At 35.7% G+C, this 13,513-nt stretch overlaps 1 protein-coding gene across 1 annotated transcript in view; it reads right to left on the bottom strand.

Moving 5' to 3' along the window:
- Positions 1-2,921: 2,921 nt before the first annotated feature.
- The window catches only part of SCFD1 (sec1 family domain containing 1), a 109,206-nt gene continuing 98,614 nt past the window's right edge, over positions 2,922-13,513 (bottom strand). Inside the window, exons 22-25 of the mRNA XM_068991605.1 lie at positions 12,125-12,158; positions 11,589-11,654; positions 6,852-6,920; positions 2,922-3,034 (exon numbers count right to left, since the gene is read on the bottom strand). Of these exons, the coding sequence (XP_068847706.1) occupies positions 3,011-3,034; positions 6,852-6,920; positions 11,589-11,654; positions 12,125-12,158 (193 nt within the window). The 3' untranslated portion in view covers positions 2,922-3,010. The remainder of the gene's footprint in view (positions 3,035-6,851; positions 6,921-11,588; positions 11,655-12,124; positions 12,159-13,513) is intronic.

Here is a 13,513-nt window from a genome sequence, read left to right as displayed (position 1 = left end):
ACCAACTTGCATTCCCACCAGCAGTGTAGGAGGGTTCCCTTTTCTCCATACCCTCTCCAGCATTTATTTGTAGACTTTTAAATGATGGTCATTCTGACCCTGCTGCTGAGTCGCTTCAGTCGTGTCCGACTCTGTGCGACCCCAGAGATGGCAGCCCACCAGGCTCCCCCGTCCCTGGGATTCTCCAGGCAAGAACACTGGAGTGGGTTGCCATTTCCTTCTCCAGTGCATGAAAGTGAAAAGTGAAAGTGAAGTCGCTCAGTTGTGTCCAACTCCTAGCGACCCCATGTACTGGAGCCTACCAGGCTCCTCCATCCATGGGATTCTCCAGGCAAGAGTACTGCAGTGGGGTGCCATTGCCTTCTCCTCATTCTGACCCTAAGTCAATTTAAATATAACGTTAACTAGAAAAACAGACCACTTCCTTTTGTCTTTCATGTAGTTACAAAATTTCTGAATGTTATCTATTTAGAGTAGAACTTCTCCATTTCTAAGGAGACAGGGACATTGCTTTTTCTCCTATCTTAACATCTTAATTAGCCTTGTCTTTTCATAAAGGTCTCTCCTGAAGCCCTGAGTACCAGCCACTTTGACAGATGTAGTGCTATGAATTGAATGTCTGTGTCCCAGAAAATCAAATGCTGAAGCCCTAATCCCCAAGGTAATGGTATTTTTAAAAACTTTTATTTTATATTGGAGTATAGTTAATACTGTTAAGTTTCAAGTGTACAGCAAATGATTCAGTTATACATTACATATATGTATGTATGTGTGTGTGTGTGTATATATATATATATTCTTTTTCAGATTCTTTTCCCATTTAGGGTGCTACAGCAGAGTTCCCTGCGCTATATATAGTAGGTCTTGTTGGTTGTTACATAATTTTTTAAAACTTCAAAGAGTTTATTGTACTATAATTGCTTTACAATGTTATTTCTGCTGTGCAGCAAAGTGAGTCAGTTTACATGTACCCACATGTCCACTCCCTCTTAGCTCTCTTTCCCATTTAGGTCACCAGAGCACAGAGTAGAGCTCCTCGTGCCACACGGTAGACTCTCATTAGTTATCTGTTTTATACACAGCAGTCTGTATCTGTGATTCTATTTCTCCTTTGCAAATAAGTTCTTCTGTAGCATTTTTCTAGACTCCATATATATAAGGCGACATTGCATCATATTTTTCTCTTACTTCACTATATGAGTTCCCTTTTCTCCACACTGTCTCCAACATTTATTATTTGTAGACTTTTTGATGATGGCCATTCTAACTGGTGTGAGGTGGTATCTCATTGTAGTTTTGATTTGCATTTCTCTAACAATAATGATGTTGAGCATCTTTTCATGTGTATGTTTTATCTGCAGAAATAATCTATTTAGGTCTTCTGTCCACTTTTTGATTGGGCTTTGATGTTGAGCTGCAAGAGCTGTTTATAAAATTTGGAAATTAACCCTTTGTCAGTCACATCATTTGTAAATATTTTCTCCCATTCTGTGGGTTATCTTTTTAAAAATCATTTGCTTTGCTGTGCATAAAAAAGCTTTTGAGTTTAACTAGGTCCCATTTGTTTAAATTTTATTTCCATTGCTCTGGGAGAACTGAAAAAGGTATTGTGTGATTTATGTCAAAAAGTGTTCTGCCTATGTTTTCCTCTAAGAGTTTTATAGAATCGGGTCTTACATTTAGGTCTTGAATCCTTTTTGAGTTTATTTTTGTGTATGGTGTTGAAGAATGTTCTAATTTGATTCTTCTACATATGGCTGTCCAATTTTCCCAGCACAGTTTATTGAAGAGAATGTCTTTCCCCCAATGTTATGGTATTTGGAGGTAGATTTGAGGAGGTAACTGGGTTTGGATGATGTCATGTGGTGGAGTCCCATGATGGGATAAGTGCCTTTAAAGGGGGATGAAGGGACCAGAGTTTGTTCTCTGCTCCCCACGTGAGGATACATGGCTCTCTGCAAATCAGGAAGAATGTTCTCATCAGACACTAGATCTGTTGGTAACTTGATCTTCGAATTCCTAGCATCCAGAATTGTGAGAAATACCTGTTTGTTGTATAAGCTACCCAGCCTATGGTAATTTCTTATACCAGCTCAAACATACTTTAAATTTATACTCCAGGAATATGTCAGTCATCTCCATCATCTACAATTAGTTTTCTGGACCTCTGCTTTGGTGTGATGGCACTGACTCATGGTGGGTGGGAGTGCAGAAAGAAACAGTTCTGTGAATCTTGTTTTATTATCAGGATGCTCTCTATAACACTAAAGATTCCTCTTGGTGAGGCTCATTAAGAGGAACAGCTGTTTCCTCTGGAGAGGCTGGTGTGCTTTTATCTCATGGCTGTCCTGAGATACACGGCTGATCACATTCATTTTTAGTGCTGCATTTCACACAGAGAGGAAGGTGAGTACCAAATTTAACACTTACTTTTACATAATATGTAGAAGTGTACAGGATAAATGTTTTGTATTTATCTGCTCCAGATGTTAATGTTTGAGCAATTATTTAAAGGAGATATAAATGATAAAATGTACACAGGTGTGCCAGAGGGAGAAGGGACATTAAAGTGGCTTTTAAATCTAGAGGCAACATAGGAAACAAACTATGGAAAGGTAATTTTATAATTAAAATGAATACAAGTAGGAGATTCATGAACCAATCAAATAAGACATATATTCTTAAACTTTCACTGGCTTCAATCCTAATACACTGGTTATTATATTAATATTTTAACATTATATTCAGACAGAACTTTCCTTCTTTCCAAAGTACTTTCATTCTCATTTGTAAAAAATAACAGATGTTCTACAATGTTAAAATTTATTTCTGAAATGCTTTATTTTTTTAATCAGTATACATTATATTAAGTATAGAATTTCCTTAAAAATTAACAAATACCTCTAAGTTTCACCGTTAGGACATTGATATGGAGAAGGAAACATCTGACTCTTGACTTTTTACATTTATTCAAGTTCTAAATAGATTCTCATGTTATGGTTCTTCTGTGCTATTTTTGTCCAAGTTGTGACAGCTAAAACAAAAGATAAATAATATTACTTTTTTAATCACAAAAGAAACTTAGGTATTAATCATATTTGTAATCACCTTAAATGTACACTTTCATCATGGTAAAACTTAGGCTATTTCATGCACTGTATTGTATTTTAGAATAATACCTTTTCACTCAATATTCACTAAAATGTTTCAGATTTATAGATATTTAAAAACTTATGGTGAAAAGATGTGTAAACATTATATAGGAGCAAGTTCAAGTAATAGAAAACAAAAACAGAATAAAAAAATATTAACTCAGTATGAAAATGTAAAGAAAAACATGTGTGACTTCACTGACAATTTGCTTTTCTATATATTTTAATATGTTTGTAAAAGAAATTAGAAATATATTAACTACATTTCTAAAGATTATTAAAAGGAAGGGAAAAGGATTTCAATTCTGGAAGGCTGGGTAAACTCCTATTGAACCAAGTCTCTAAGAGAGAGAAATTATAAATTTTAAACAAAACCAACTTCCTATGGGCAATGGGGAACGACAGAAAGAAGGTGAGTTCTGGAACAGAATCAACATTTGGAAGGAAGGAATAATACAGGCTGAGTTCGGTTCTGTGGCTCTTAGCCTGAAGGCAGGCCACAGTTGGTACTATACTAGCTGCTAAAATGGATAGAAAACAGTCTTTCTGGCTTGAAAAACCAGAGGAAAGGGTTTGCAGGCAACTAAAGCTACTGGGAAGTGAGGGAGCCCTAAGTCTGTATATAGACTTTTCCTGAATCTATGGTGAAACCCTGAACCACTTATGAATGAGAGAGACTTGAGACTTGAGCTATTGCCGAAGAGACAGAACTTTGAGTCTGAGCAACAATTCCGTTTCTAATGTAAAACAGTGTAAAGGACACAGCATCAAATTAGTGAATCCAAAGAAACAGGAACCCAGGGGCCCAGTGTCTAGAGGGGAAGACGATGGGGACCAACAGTGAGTTGATCCATGTGTGGTAATTAATAGCCAGGTTTTAAAAGCAGCTAGGACAATATCCTCAAAGATGAAAAATAGGCTCACAATGAAAGAAAAAAGGAAATCTCGGCATAAAAATGGAAACTAAAACAGATACACTGTAATTAAATTATTGAAAACCAATTATTGTATGTGTGTGTATATATATATATGTGAAATTAAGAGAACTCATTGCCAGCATACCTGAGCTACAATGACTGCTAGAAAGTTTTTCAGTCAACAGATAGAAATTAAAATCTGTAAGCAGGGATAAATAGCACTGGAATTCATATCCATATAAATGCAAAAGATTTATGTCTTTATTCTATGCATGACTGTTTAATAAAGCACAAACAACACTGTTCACTATTTTGTAAAATTAATGATGTATGTAAAATATGACAATTGCAACATAAATGTTGATCTGTATGGTTGCAAGGCTTCTACATTTAATACAAGTACTAATAACTGGTCTATTAACAGTTAAAGGTATTTAGAGCAACCCTAAGTTAATAATGCAGAGATGAATTAAAGTGGAATTCTAAAAAGTGTTCAGAAAGGAGAAAGAGAAAACAGTAAAATGGTAGCCCTAAATTCAATCACAGTAAATAATTACATTAGATGTTAAAGACCAATACACTCCAATTAAAAGAGACTGTCAGAATGGCTTTTGAAAAAAAATACTGTGGGTTTAAAAAAACACCCCACAAGATCCAATAATATTCTAAGATATATAGTATATAGTTAGATCTTGAGATATATATATACATACACACACACATAATATATAGGTTTTAAGTATAATATGCTTGATATATAAGATATATGCTTTAAATTCACAGACAAGTTGAAAGTAAACAGATGGAAAAGTTATAAGATGCAAACAGTAAGTATAAGAAGGCTAGAGTGGCTTTATTAGTTTTCAGATAAAGTAGATTTCAAGATGAAGAGCATTACTAGATATGCAGAAGAATATGGGCATAAGGATAAGAGCCCACTCATCAGAATATAAACAATCAAAACTCTGTATGTACCTAATAAAAGAACTTAAAAGCAAATATTGACAGAACTAAAGGAAGAGACAATTCCACAATCACAGATGGAGATTTTTAATACCTGATAGAACTAGACAGAAAAAAAATCAATAGATACAGAGGATCTAACTAATGCTATCAACTACTTTGACCAAATTAATATTTACAGCTCTTCCTTCATGTTCTTCATATGGAGTGCTTAGCAAGATCGACTATATGTTGGTTTATAAAAGGGATTTAAATTTTCAGACAATGAACTTACATGTAAAATGTTCTAGGACAACCAGGGAATTAAATTAGAAATCAGTAAGTTATCTAGAAAAACCATAAATACTTCAAACAACAATAGATCTCTCTACAAGGGCTAAAGAATAAACCACCAGGTAAATTAAAAATATTTCAAATATATCAACATTTGTGGAATGTGTCTAAAGCAGTGTTTGGGAAGAGTTTAAGCTTTATCGCTTTCAAAGCTTATTTTAGAAATGAAAAACTGAAGTTAATGATTTAATAATTATCCAATATCAGATGGTAAAAGAAGGTAAACCCAAAGTAATCAAATAAAAAGGAGAAACCAATGAACAGAAAACTAATAGAGAAAATTAGCATTAACACCATCTAGTTCATTGGAAGGATTAACAGAATTCAGAATCTTCTAGTTAACCAAGAAAATTTCCGTTTATGATGTTCTAGAATACGTAAGACGAATCTATGGTGGGAAAACATCAAGACAGTGTTTTGGGAGCAAGTTTTGACTAGGAGCAAGGACTGACTGGCAAAGGCCATAAAGGAACACTGTGTAAACTTCTGTACCCTGATATAGGTTTGGGTTACTCATGTGAACAATACGTCCAACAAGGCAGGAATGTACACTTAAGATATGTGTATTTCACTGCTGTAAATTTTACTTCCAGAGAGTAATACAACAACAACAACTAAACAATGAAATCCAGTGAATGATATTGGCACTGATGTATTAAGGGGGAAGTGTACTGGTATCTGTAATTTACTCTGAAATTAAGCTGGAGCAATGAGCAGAATGGAAAGATGGACAGGTGCTTATAAAGCAAGTGCAATAAAATGTTAGTGGGGAATGTAAATGTATTCACTGTAAATTCTCTCCAGTTTTTCTGTATATCTGAAATTCTCATAATATCAGTGGGCTACCACATTGAGGTTAAGAATAAAAGAACCATATTATAGCAGGTAAGAAAGTTGTGCTGGAAGAAGGTGCTAGGAAGAGATGCTAAAAATGAGCAGAGGGTACAGTTATGATTTTTATGCTAGCCAAGGCAAAGGTGAGTAAGTATTATTGGTCAGCCTACTAAGCCTCTGAAGCAGTTTAAGCTTTAAAAAGCTGCAGTTAACGTAAGCACTGAGAACATTAGTGGGAACAACAGTAAGAGAATGTAAAGGCCTTCTACGCCTCAGCTGCTGCCTTCAGTGACTTGCAAGGTGAATGACAGTCTGTTCTATCAGTTTCTCAGTTCAATTTGTGATATGCTTGGCAAAGTCAGAAATATGGAAGTATGTCAAGGAAATGCTGGACTGAATTTTGCCTAAGCAAGTACACTACTCCAATTAAAAGTTTTCAGAATTTACTTTTTCACTGATTTGGGATAATGGAAATAACATTACACACACGAGTTTCCTTTATAATGGTCCACGGCAAAACCCTACATTCTTCTTGTTCCGTGGCTTTTAGTTTCAGCTGGTTCAGACGAATAGGACTGTCTTGCTCTCTTTCGAAAAATATCAACAGCAACTTAAGGTATGTTAAAGAAACAAACTAAAAAGTACGTTTTACCTGTTTTATGAACTGTGTAGCATTAAAAAGTTCGCTGCAGCCATATAAAATATGCTTGCCTTGTTTCCCCTGTAAAACATCAAACACAGAACTCAGATACAAACAACAAGTAATATTTTCAATATTCCCAAGAAGAGGGGTTAAACATAAGAAGACTTTTTGTTATTTTTAAAGGTTTTATTTTCCTTTAGGGTGAGTACTGGATTTTAGTGTACACCTATCCTAAAATTACATGGAATAAAGTAGTGAAATGGGCACATTTTTTCCATTCAAAGTATGTGTTAGGCATGTTTCTAGTGGCATTTACACTGAAAACAGAAGGAACGTGATGAGTGACGCATCTCATAGGAGCAATAATTATAAAATCTTCAGCCAACATTCTATGTAGGACTGTAACTACTTGAAGAAAACACCGAAAGTTTTGTTAACACTGAAAGTAGAATATGGTGCGAGCAGCATGGATTGGCATTTAAGACTCACCTGTGATCATACAGTATTTATATGTTAATATGTAACTATGAATTTCATCCTTAACCTTGACAGAATGTTGGCACCCAGTTACAAGCAGTCAAAACTTTTTGACTAGAGAATTTTGGTAAGTTCTTAATGCTGAAATGCTTATATGTATTGTGAACTTGACGGTAAATTTGTAAGTTTTCTTTTGTAATGTACAAACCAAATGTGGTTAATCAAGGAACCGAAAGAATTATGGCTTTGCAATACAAGAGAAGGACATTTCTTTGTGATGTATGAGCTGAGTAAACATCGCTGGCTGACATTCTCTGAGAACAAGTAAAACAAAAGTCACATCTCTCCTTTTCTTCAAAATGAGATGGTATGTGTAGCCATTAAACAGGGCCATATAACTGGGATTCTTGAGGCTATGCTCACATGAGGGTAGGAGTACATTAAACACATTTCACTTTCAGTTGTGAACCACCAGGATGCCCTGGTCTCAGGGGAGCCCCAGTCTTGCCCAAGGAGGGATCTTTGATTCCTCTCTGGTCACACAGCTACAGTCAGGCTGCATGACCCGGCTTAACAGCAGAAACAAGAAAACATGACAGCAACCAAGTGAAATCATCAATTACGTTTTCCATTCAAGAATACTGACAGGCAGTCCAAGTTGCCCCCTGGTCTACCCTGGGCCCTAGCACATGCCTATTTTAATCACTAGTTAGAACATTTCATTCAGGGTTGGCCAAACATCAGCACGAGGGCTGAGATTAATTTTGTGATTATGTAAGTACATTTCCTCTCCATCCTTGATCAAGCTTAATTGTAATTATTTGTCACCATTTTTCATCCTTTATAGCATTGACAGAATATAAAAACAAAGATAAACACGAAACTCTAATCTTCTGTGTCATCTAGTGAGGTATAGTTATTACTAAACTGCAGTGTTAAAAATTATATTTCAGTATAAAACTTCAACTTGATATTTCTTCTTTCATTAAAAACTGAACTTTATGAATGTACCAATACCTTGATTCAATGCAACAATTAATTATTAACTAAATCTAGCTTATTCCCTAGGCAATCACCTTCCAACAAAAGAACAATTGGTCACTGATATCAGTATTATCAAACATCTTGTCAAAAATCAATCCAATTAATTTTATCAAATACATCAATGTTATAATAGCAGTTACATTATCAGTCAGACTAACATCATTACCAAATAAATCAGCTAGAATTCTTATAGTATTTTCTTTGCATTCCCAACAAAAACGGCACTTGCTCATTTTGTGAATTGGTATAAATCAAGCGCCATATTAGGTAATTCCCAATTATTGTCTCTCAGAGCCATAGGCCTAAGTTTTGTTTCATACTACAAGCTTGCATTACATGGGTTTCTAATGTCATGAGGCAGGCTATCACAGACCTACTAGCTCAGTTTCCCCTAAATGGGCTGAAATGATGATAGAAAGATGAACAGGATGCAGAACAAAGGAAACAGTAAGACCAAATGAGATTAAAAAAGAATGCTCATGATAATTAGACTATATGGCTTAGTAGCTACTAAACATTAATAGCTCTATTAAAAACCCATTGGTAACCTCAAACTTAACAGTGAAAGTCAGGATGCTCTGCCCCCTAAAATCAGGAAGAAGATAAAGATGTCTGCTCTGGACTCTTCTATTGTTATTGGAGGTTCTAGCCAGGATGGGTAGGCGAGAAAAAGGAAAAAACATCCCAAAAGGATAAGGAAGAAGCTTATTCACAGATAACATGATACTGTTTATAGAAAATCTTAAAAATCCATTAAAAAACTATCAGAAATAATAAATGAGTTCAATAGGGTTGCAGGACATAAGATCAATATACAAAAACCAATCAGATTTCTATACAATTGCAATGAACAATCCGAAAATGAAATGAAGACAATTCCTCTGAATCTGTTTGGACTGTTTCTTCTTTTCACCTGTGTGTAAGCTGGGATTAATGGTTTCTGCATCTGTACTAATCAGTGGATAACACAGTCTTATAAGCTCGCACTTAGCCAACCTACTTCCTATGACTGGGAATGAAGAAAGGCAAGTCCAGCAGTCATACTGCCACCACTATGGACCGGAGTCACGCTGAAGCTGATGGTCTTCTAAACCAGGGGCCAAATTCTGGGTAAGAATTGCTGACACATGGAAAGATGGAGAAGTTTTGATCCTCAGAAATGGAGCCAACAGGTAAATATTAATAATAATAAAAAGCTAACATTATCATGGTACCCTGAAAGAGGTTGGGAGCAAGAGGATAATACTCTTGGCTATATTTACAGATGCCCACAACACCTGCAGAAATAGCCTCCTTTATTTGAAGCTGAAGGTCCAAACGGATTCTGGTAGGTTTATGAAAGATTTAATCTGGACTTACTCACGTGCTATATCTTGATGATGTTAAAAACATCTAGGGGATAAACACCCAGAATAATTCTAATCTTCCTTTTGTTTTACATACTCTCATTTCACAGGGTTTATATATTCCGGAGGACCCCTTCTAGGAGGCAAAATTAGGATACTGTTGCTGCTCAAATGTGTACGGAAGAATCTGTTCAACACAAGAGCCAAAGACCACTGTGTAAATATGAACCCAAGTGATCATCTGTTAAGAATAGTATCTGATGCAGAGACATAAAACACCTGTCACATGGCTGATGGGTCACAGTATCACGTGCCCTACTAGCTGTACACCATGCTTTGGTGAGTGGAAGGCAATAACAAGTTAGAACAAAACATTCTGTAAACTGAGACCAAGTAAAGGATGACTGTATAACGTGGTGGGCTTACATGCCTACCACTGATCACCCTGAAGTCTCTTGACGCAGGTGACTGATCGGGGAAAGAACTAAACTTAGCTAACATTTATTAATACACTTCACAAAATTAAAATTTCTGTGGTGTAGAGAGGTAAGAGTTATGAGGTTTATGCATGATTAAAAACAAGTTTACACTGGACTATTTGGTAAACTGCAAAGTTTCTTTAAAGTTACACCTGCATTTCAGTCACTACACTACACAAATGATTAGCATTTTTTGGTTTTTATCCCTGTTTTTCTGGTCTGTAATGTGTAAAAAAAAAAAAAAAATGCAGAAGGAATGCTGACAAATGTAATTAAGAAAAGTTACCCAAGGATGGGATTTAAGTACAGGATTAATTTCAGCTAGTCTGTTGCAACCCTGTGTTTACCCTTGGGTACATACCTGGAACCAATCATGTTGTTGACCCATGGCCAAATCTAAATGAAACAGATTCATACAGTCTGCCCAAGGGTCACAGACAGACCAGGGGACAACTTGCACTAGCTTGTCAGCACTGTTCATAGAAATTTTACAGATTCATGGTTTCTGTTATGTTCCCTTGCTTTTTGCCTTTGAGCCTGGTCATGGAGCCTGATTCTGGCTATATGAACAGAGAAGGGTATAAAAGACATCTCCTTGTATAAGACGGATGCTTCCCTGAAACCAAGGTATTGTACACAGATCCGAGTGGTGGTCCACATTCTGAGGCATGTTCTGTGTGACTGAGGATCCTCTGTGACATCCACCTATGTATTTTTTTCTCCTGCTGTACAAAAATCTCAGTATTTACTGATGTCTTACGTAACGTAGGACCACAAGGAATAATCATTAATATTAAGTGAATAATGAAGGTTATAAAATGTCACTGGCTCTGTTGACTCTGCATTTTAAACGGCATTTCTGCTCTCCAAGTTACACCTTTCCCTTCAGATTCTTTTGCTTAGCTGTCTGTCACTCCCTGCTGCTGTTAGCTCTGAACAGCACACCACTTCTAAAGTGCTGCCTCTGAAGTGCCTATTTGCTGAAAGAGCAGACATTCCAAGTTTATTTGAGGTATGCTGCTGACTTCGGTCAATAAGATGAGAGAAAAGTGCTTAATTTAGGTAAATGGAGTTCAGTAAATCATTTCACCAAGGGAGAGTTTTTTGGGACAGGAGCTTATTTAAACACTTAAAGTCAAATTAATATAGATAGCTGCATAGTACATTACATCAAGAAGATACATTATTTTCCAGCTCAAGTAAAATTTTAGGCTAAAAATGAATGTGACATGGAAAAATGCTCATATATTCACTGTTTTCTTATCTGCCAGATTTTTAAACTATCTCTAGAAAAGGGATTATTTAAGAATCAGGAAAGCCATCAGAGACTGCTAATATGTTAAAGACATGGGACAACTGTGAAACCTCGAATGATAAAAGAATATGAACGTCAAATGTACCTTTATGTAGTCAACCAGATTTTGATATTCAATGTAGTTGCCTCCTCCCACCACAAAAACAATTGCCTAAAAATGCAAGTAGAAGAAAATAGGTAAGTTAAAAGAAACAGAACAGTATTTTAGCTCTCAAGAAACATGGCTTTTAGTCTGGAGCCTATTCCACAACTTTTGCTAGTTAGTATTTTTTTTAACCTAAGTGGCCTGATGCTCCTTCGATGATAGAGAAATTTATTTTTTTTTAAAAGGTCTATACATTTCTAATGTCTATTGGGTATTAAAATGAAGTAGTGATTTTTCAGAAACAATTATGAGGAAAATAAACCTCATGTTTCAATTAAATACCAAATAAATCCATAAGGTTTTTTCCTAAAAGTCATCTGTTATTTATAATGCATCTTTAGGATACAGGATTGGATTTATCAAGACTGCCATACAGTAATCATCATAAAGCCATAGGACAAAGATATCCTTCAAGACTGCTCGGTCCCCTTTTCATCCTTCCATTTTAGGGACAGAGAATTTTTATATGAACTTACCTCTTGGAATGGATTTTTGTTTCTTGGAACTGAGCTGTAAGAATAAACAATAAAAAACCCATACTGAAAATTTCACCCAAAGCTTATCTTAAGTATAAAAAGGCATGGGAAATATATATATACACACACATGCACTATTATCTGTGTATTTACAATTCTTAAGTGGGGTTCAGAGAACAAGCTAGATGGGGTACATGTCTCTGTGTCCAAAAGGGAATGAGGCAACCTGTTGACTTTAAAATTCTAGAAGACTGAGAGGGAACAGGAAAGATGGAGCATTAGTTCCCACGATGAGTGGAAATCTGGGTATAAGGTAAACTGACAAAATATATGCTTTAGTGGTGAGTGAAAGTCACTCAGTTATGTCCAACTCTTTGCAACCCCAAGGACTATACTGGAGTGGGTAGCCTATCTCTTCTCCAGCAGATCTTTCAGAGCCAGGAATTGAACTGGGGTCTCCTGCATTGCAGGCAGATTCTTTACCAACTGAGCTATCAAGGAAGCCCACTTCAGTGGTAAATTATGTGCAAGTTTTACCATACTGGACAGATTATAGGTTGTGGGTATCTACATCTGTGAAAAAACTATGCAAACACATATATGGCAAGGATAACAATTTAGGAAGGAAAAGGGGGATGAAAGAAGGGATCTGTATTTTTCTGTAACCTCTTTATATATTAATTACATATTTATTTATTTCAAAAATACTTGGTGTCTTAGAGCTCTTTTAATAAAGGCAATTTGCACAGCTTTTGTGAGTCAAATACATATTTGTTTTGAGTGCTAAAATAGGCTATACAAAGAAAGATAAGTTTTCCTCACAAGCCTTTTTTGAAAATCTCAACCAAGGGGAAAGAGCTATTAAACTGCTCAATGATTTGGTGACTGATGTCACAGTTCCATCTTTTCCCCATTTCTGTGACCTGGGTGAAAATTCCAGAAAAGGGGCCAGGAGCTGCCTAATGCCTAACTTCCTTCTAGAGTGCCTGAAGTTCCTCTAAGAGCAGACATGAGGAAAGGTGAGACTTCAAAGAACACTGCACTACCAGTTATTAAAAACCGAGATCTACTTGTCATGAGACAGCTCAGGAGAAAGCTGAGCCTATTAAAAATGAAACTCTGTGTTTCTCTTTTTTATCAACATTCCTAATATTCCTTCTCATTATCATGAATAAACTATATATAGGGAAAATTGAAAGAATTTCTCAGAAGTTTCTAAGAAGCAAAATGTATCTACTGATAGAAATATAAGGAAGGAAAAAAGTCTAAGCTTGAGAACATGAAATATGTTGTAAACCCACCATTTAAAAGTGTACAATCAATGGTTTTTAGTATATTTAGAGTTGTACAACCATTACCACTGTCTAAAATTTTAGAACATTTTAATCA

This window comes from Capricornis sumatraensis, chromosome 19, assembly GCF_032405125.1.
Source record: "Capricornis sumatraensis isolate serow.1 chromosome 19, serow.2, whole genome shotgun sequence".
Classification (NCBI taxonomy): domain Eukaryota; kingdom Metazoa; phylum Chordata; class Mammalia; order Artiodactyla; family Bovidae; genus Capricornis; species Capricornis sumatraensis.
The sequence above is the reverse complement of the archived record's forward strand: the minus strand, read 5'-3'. Positions and strand labels throughout refer to the sequence as shown.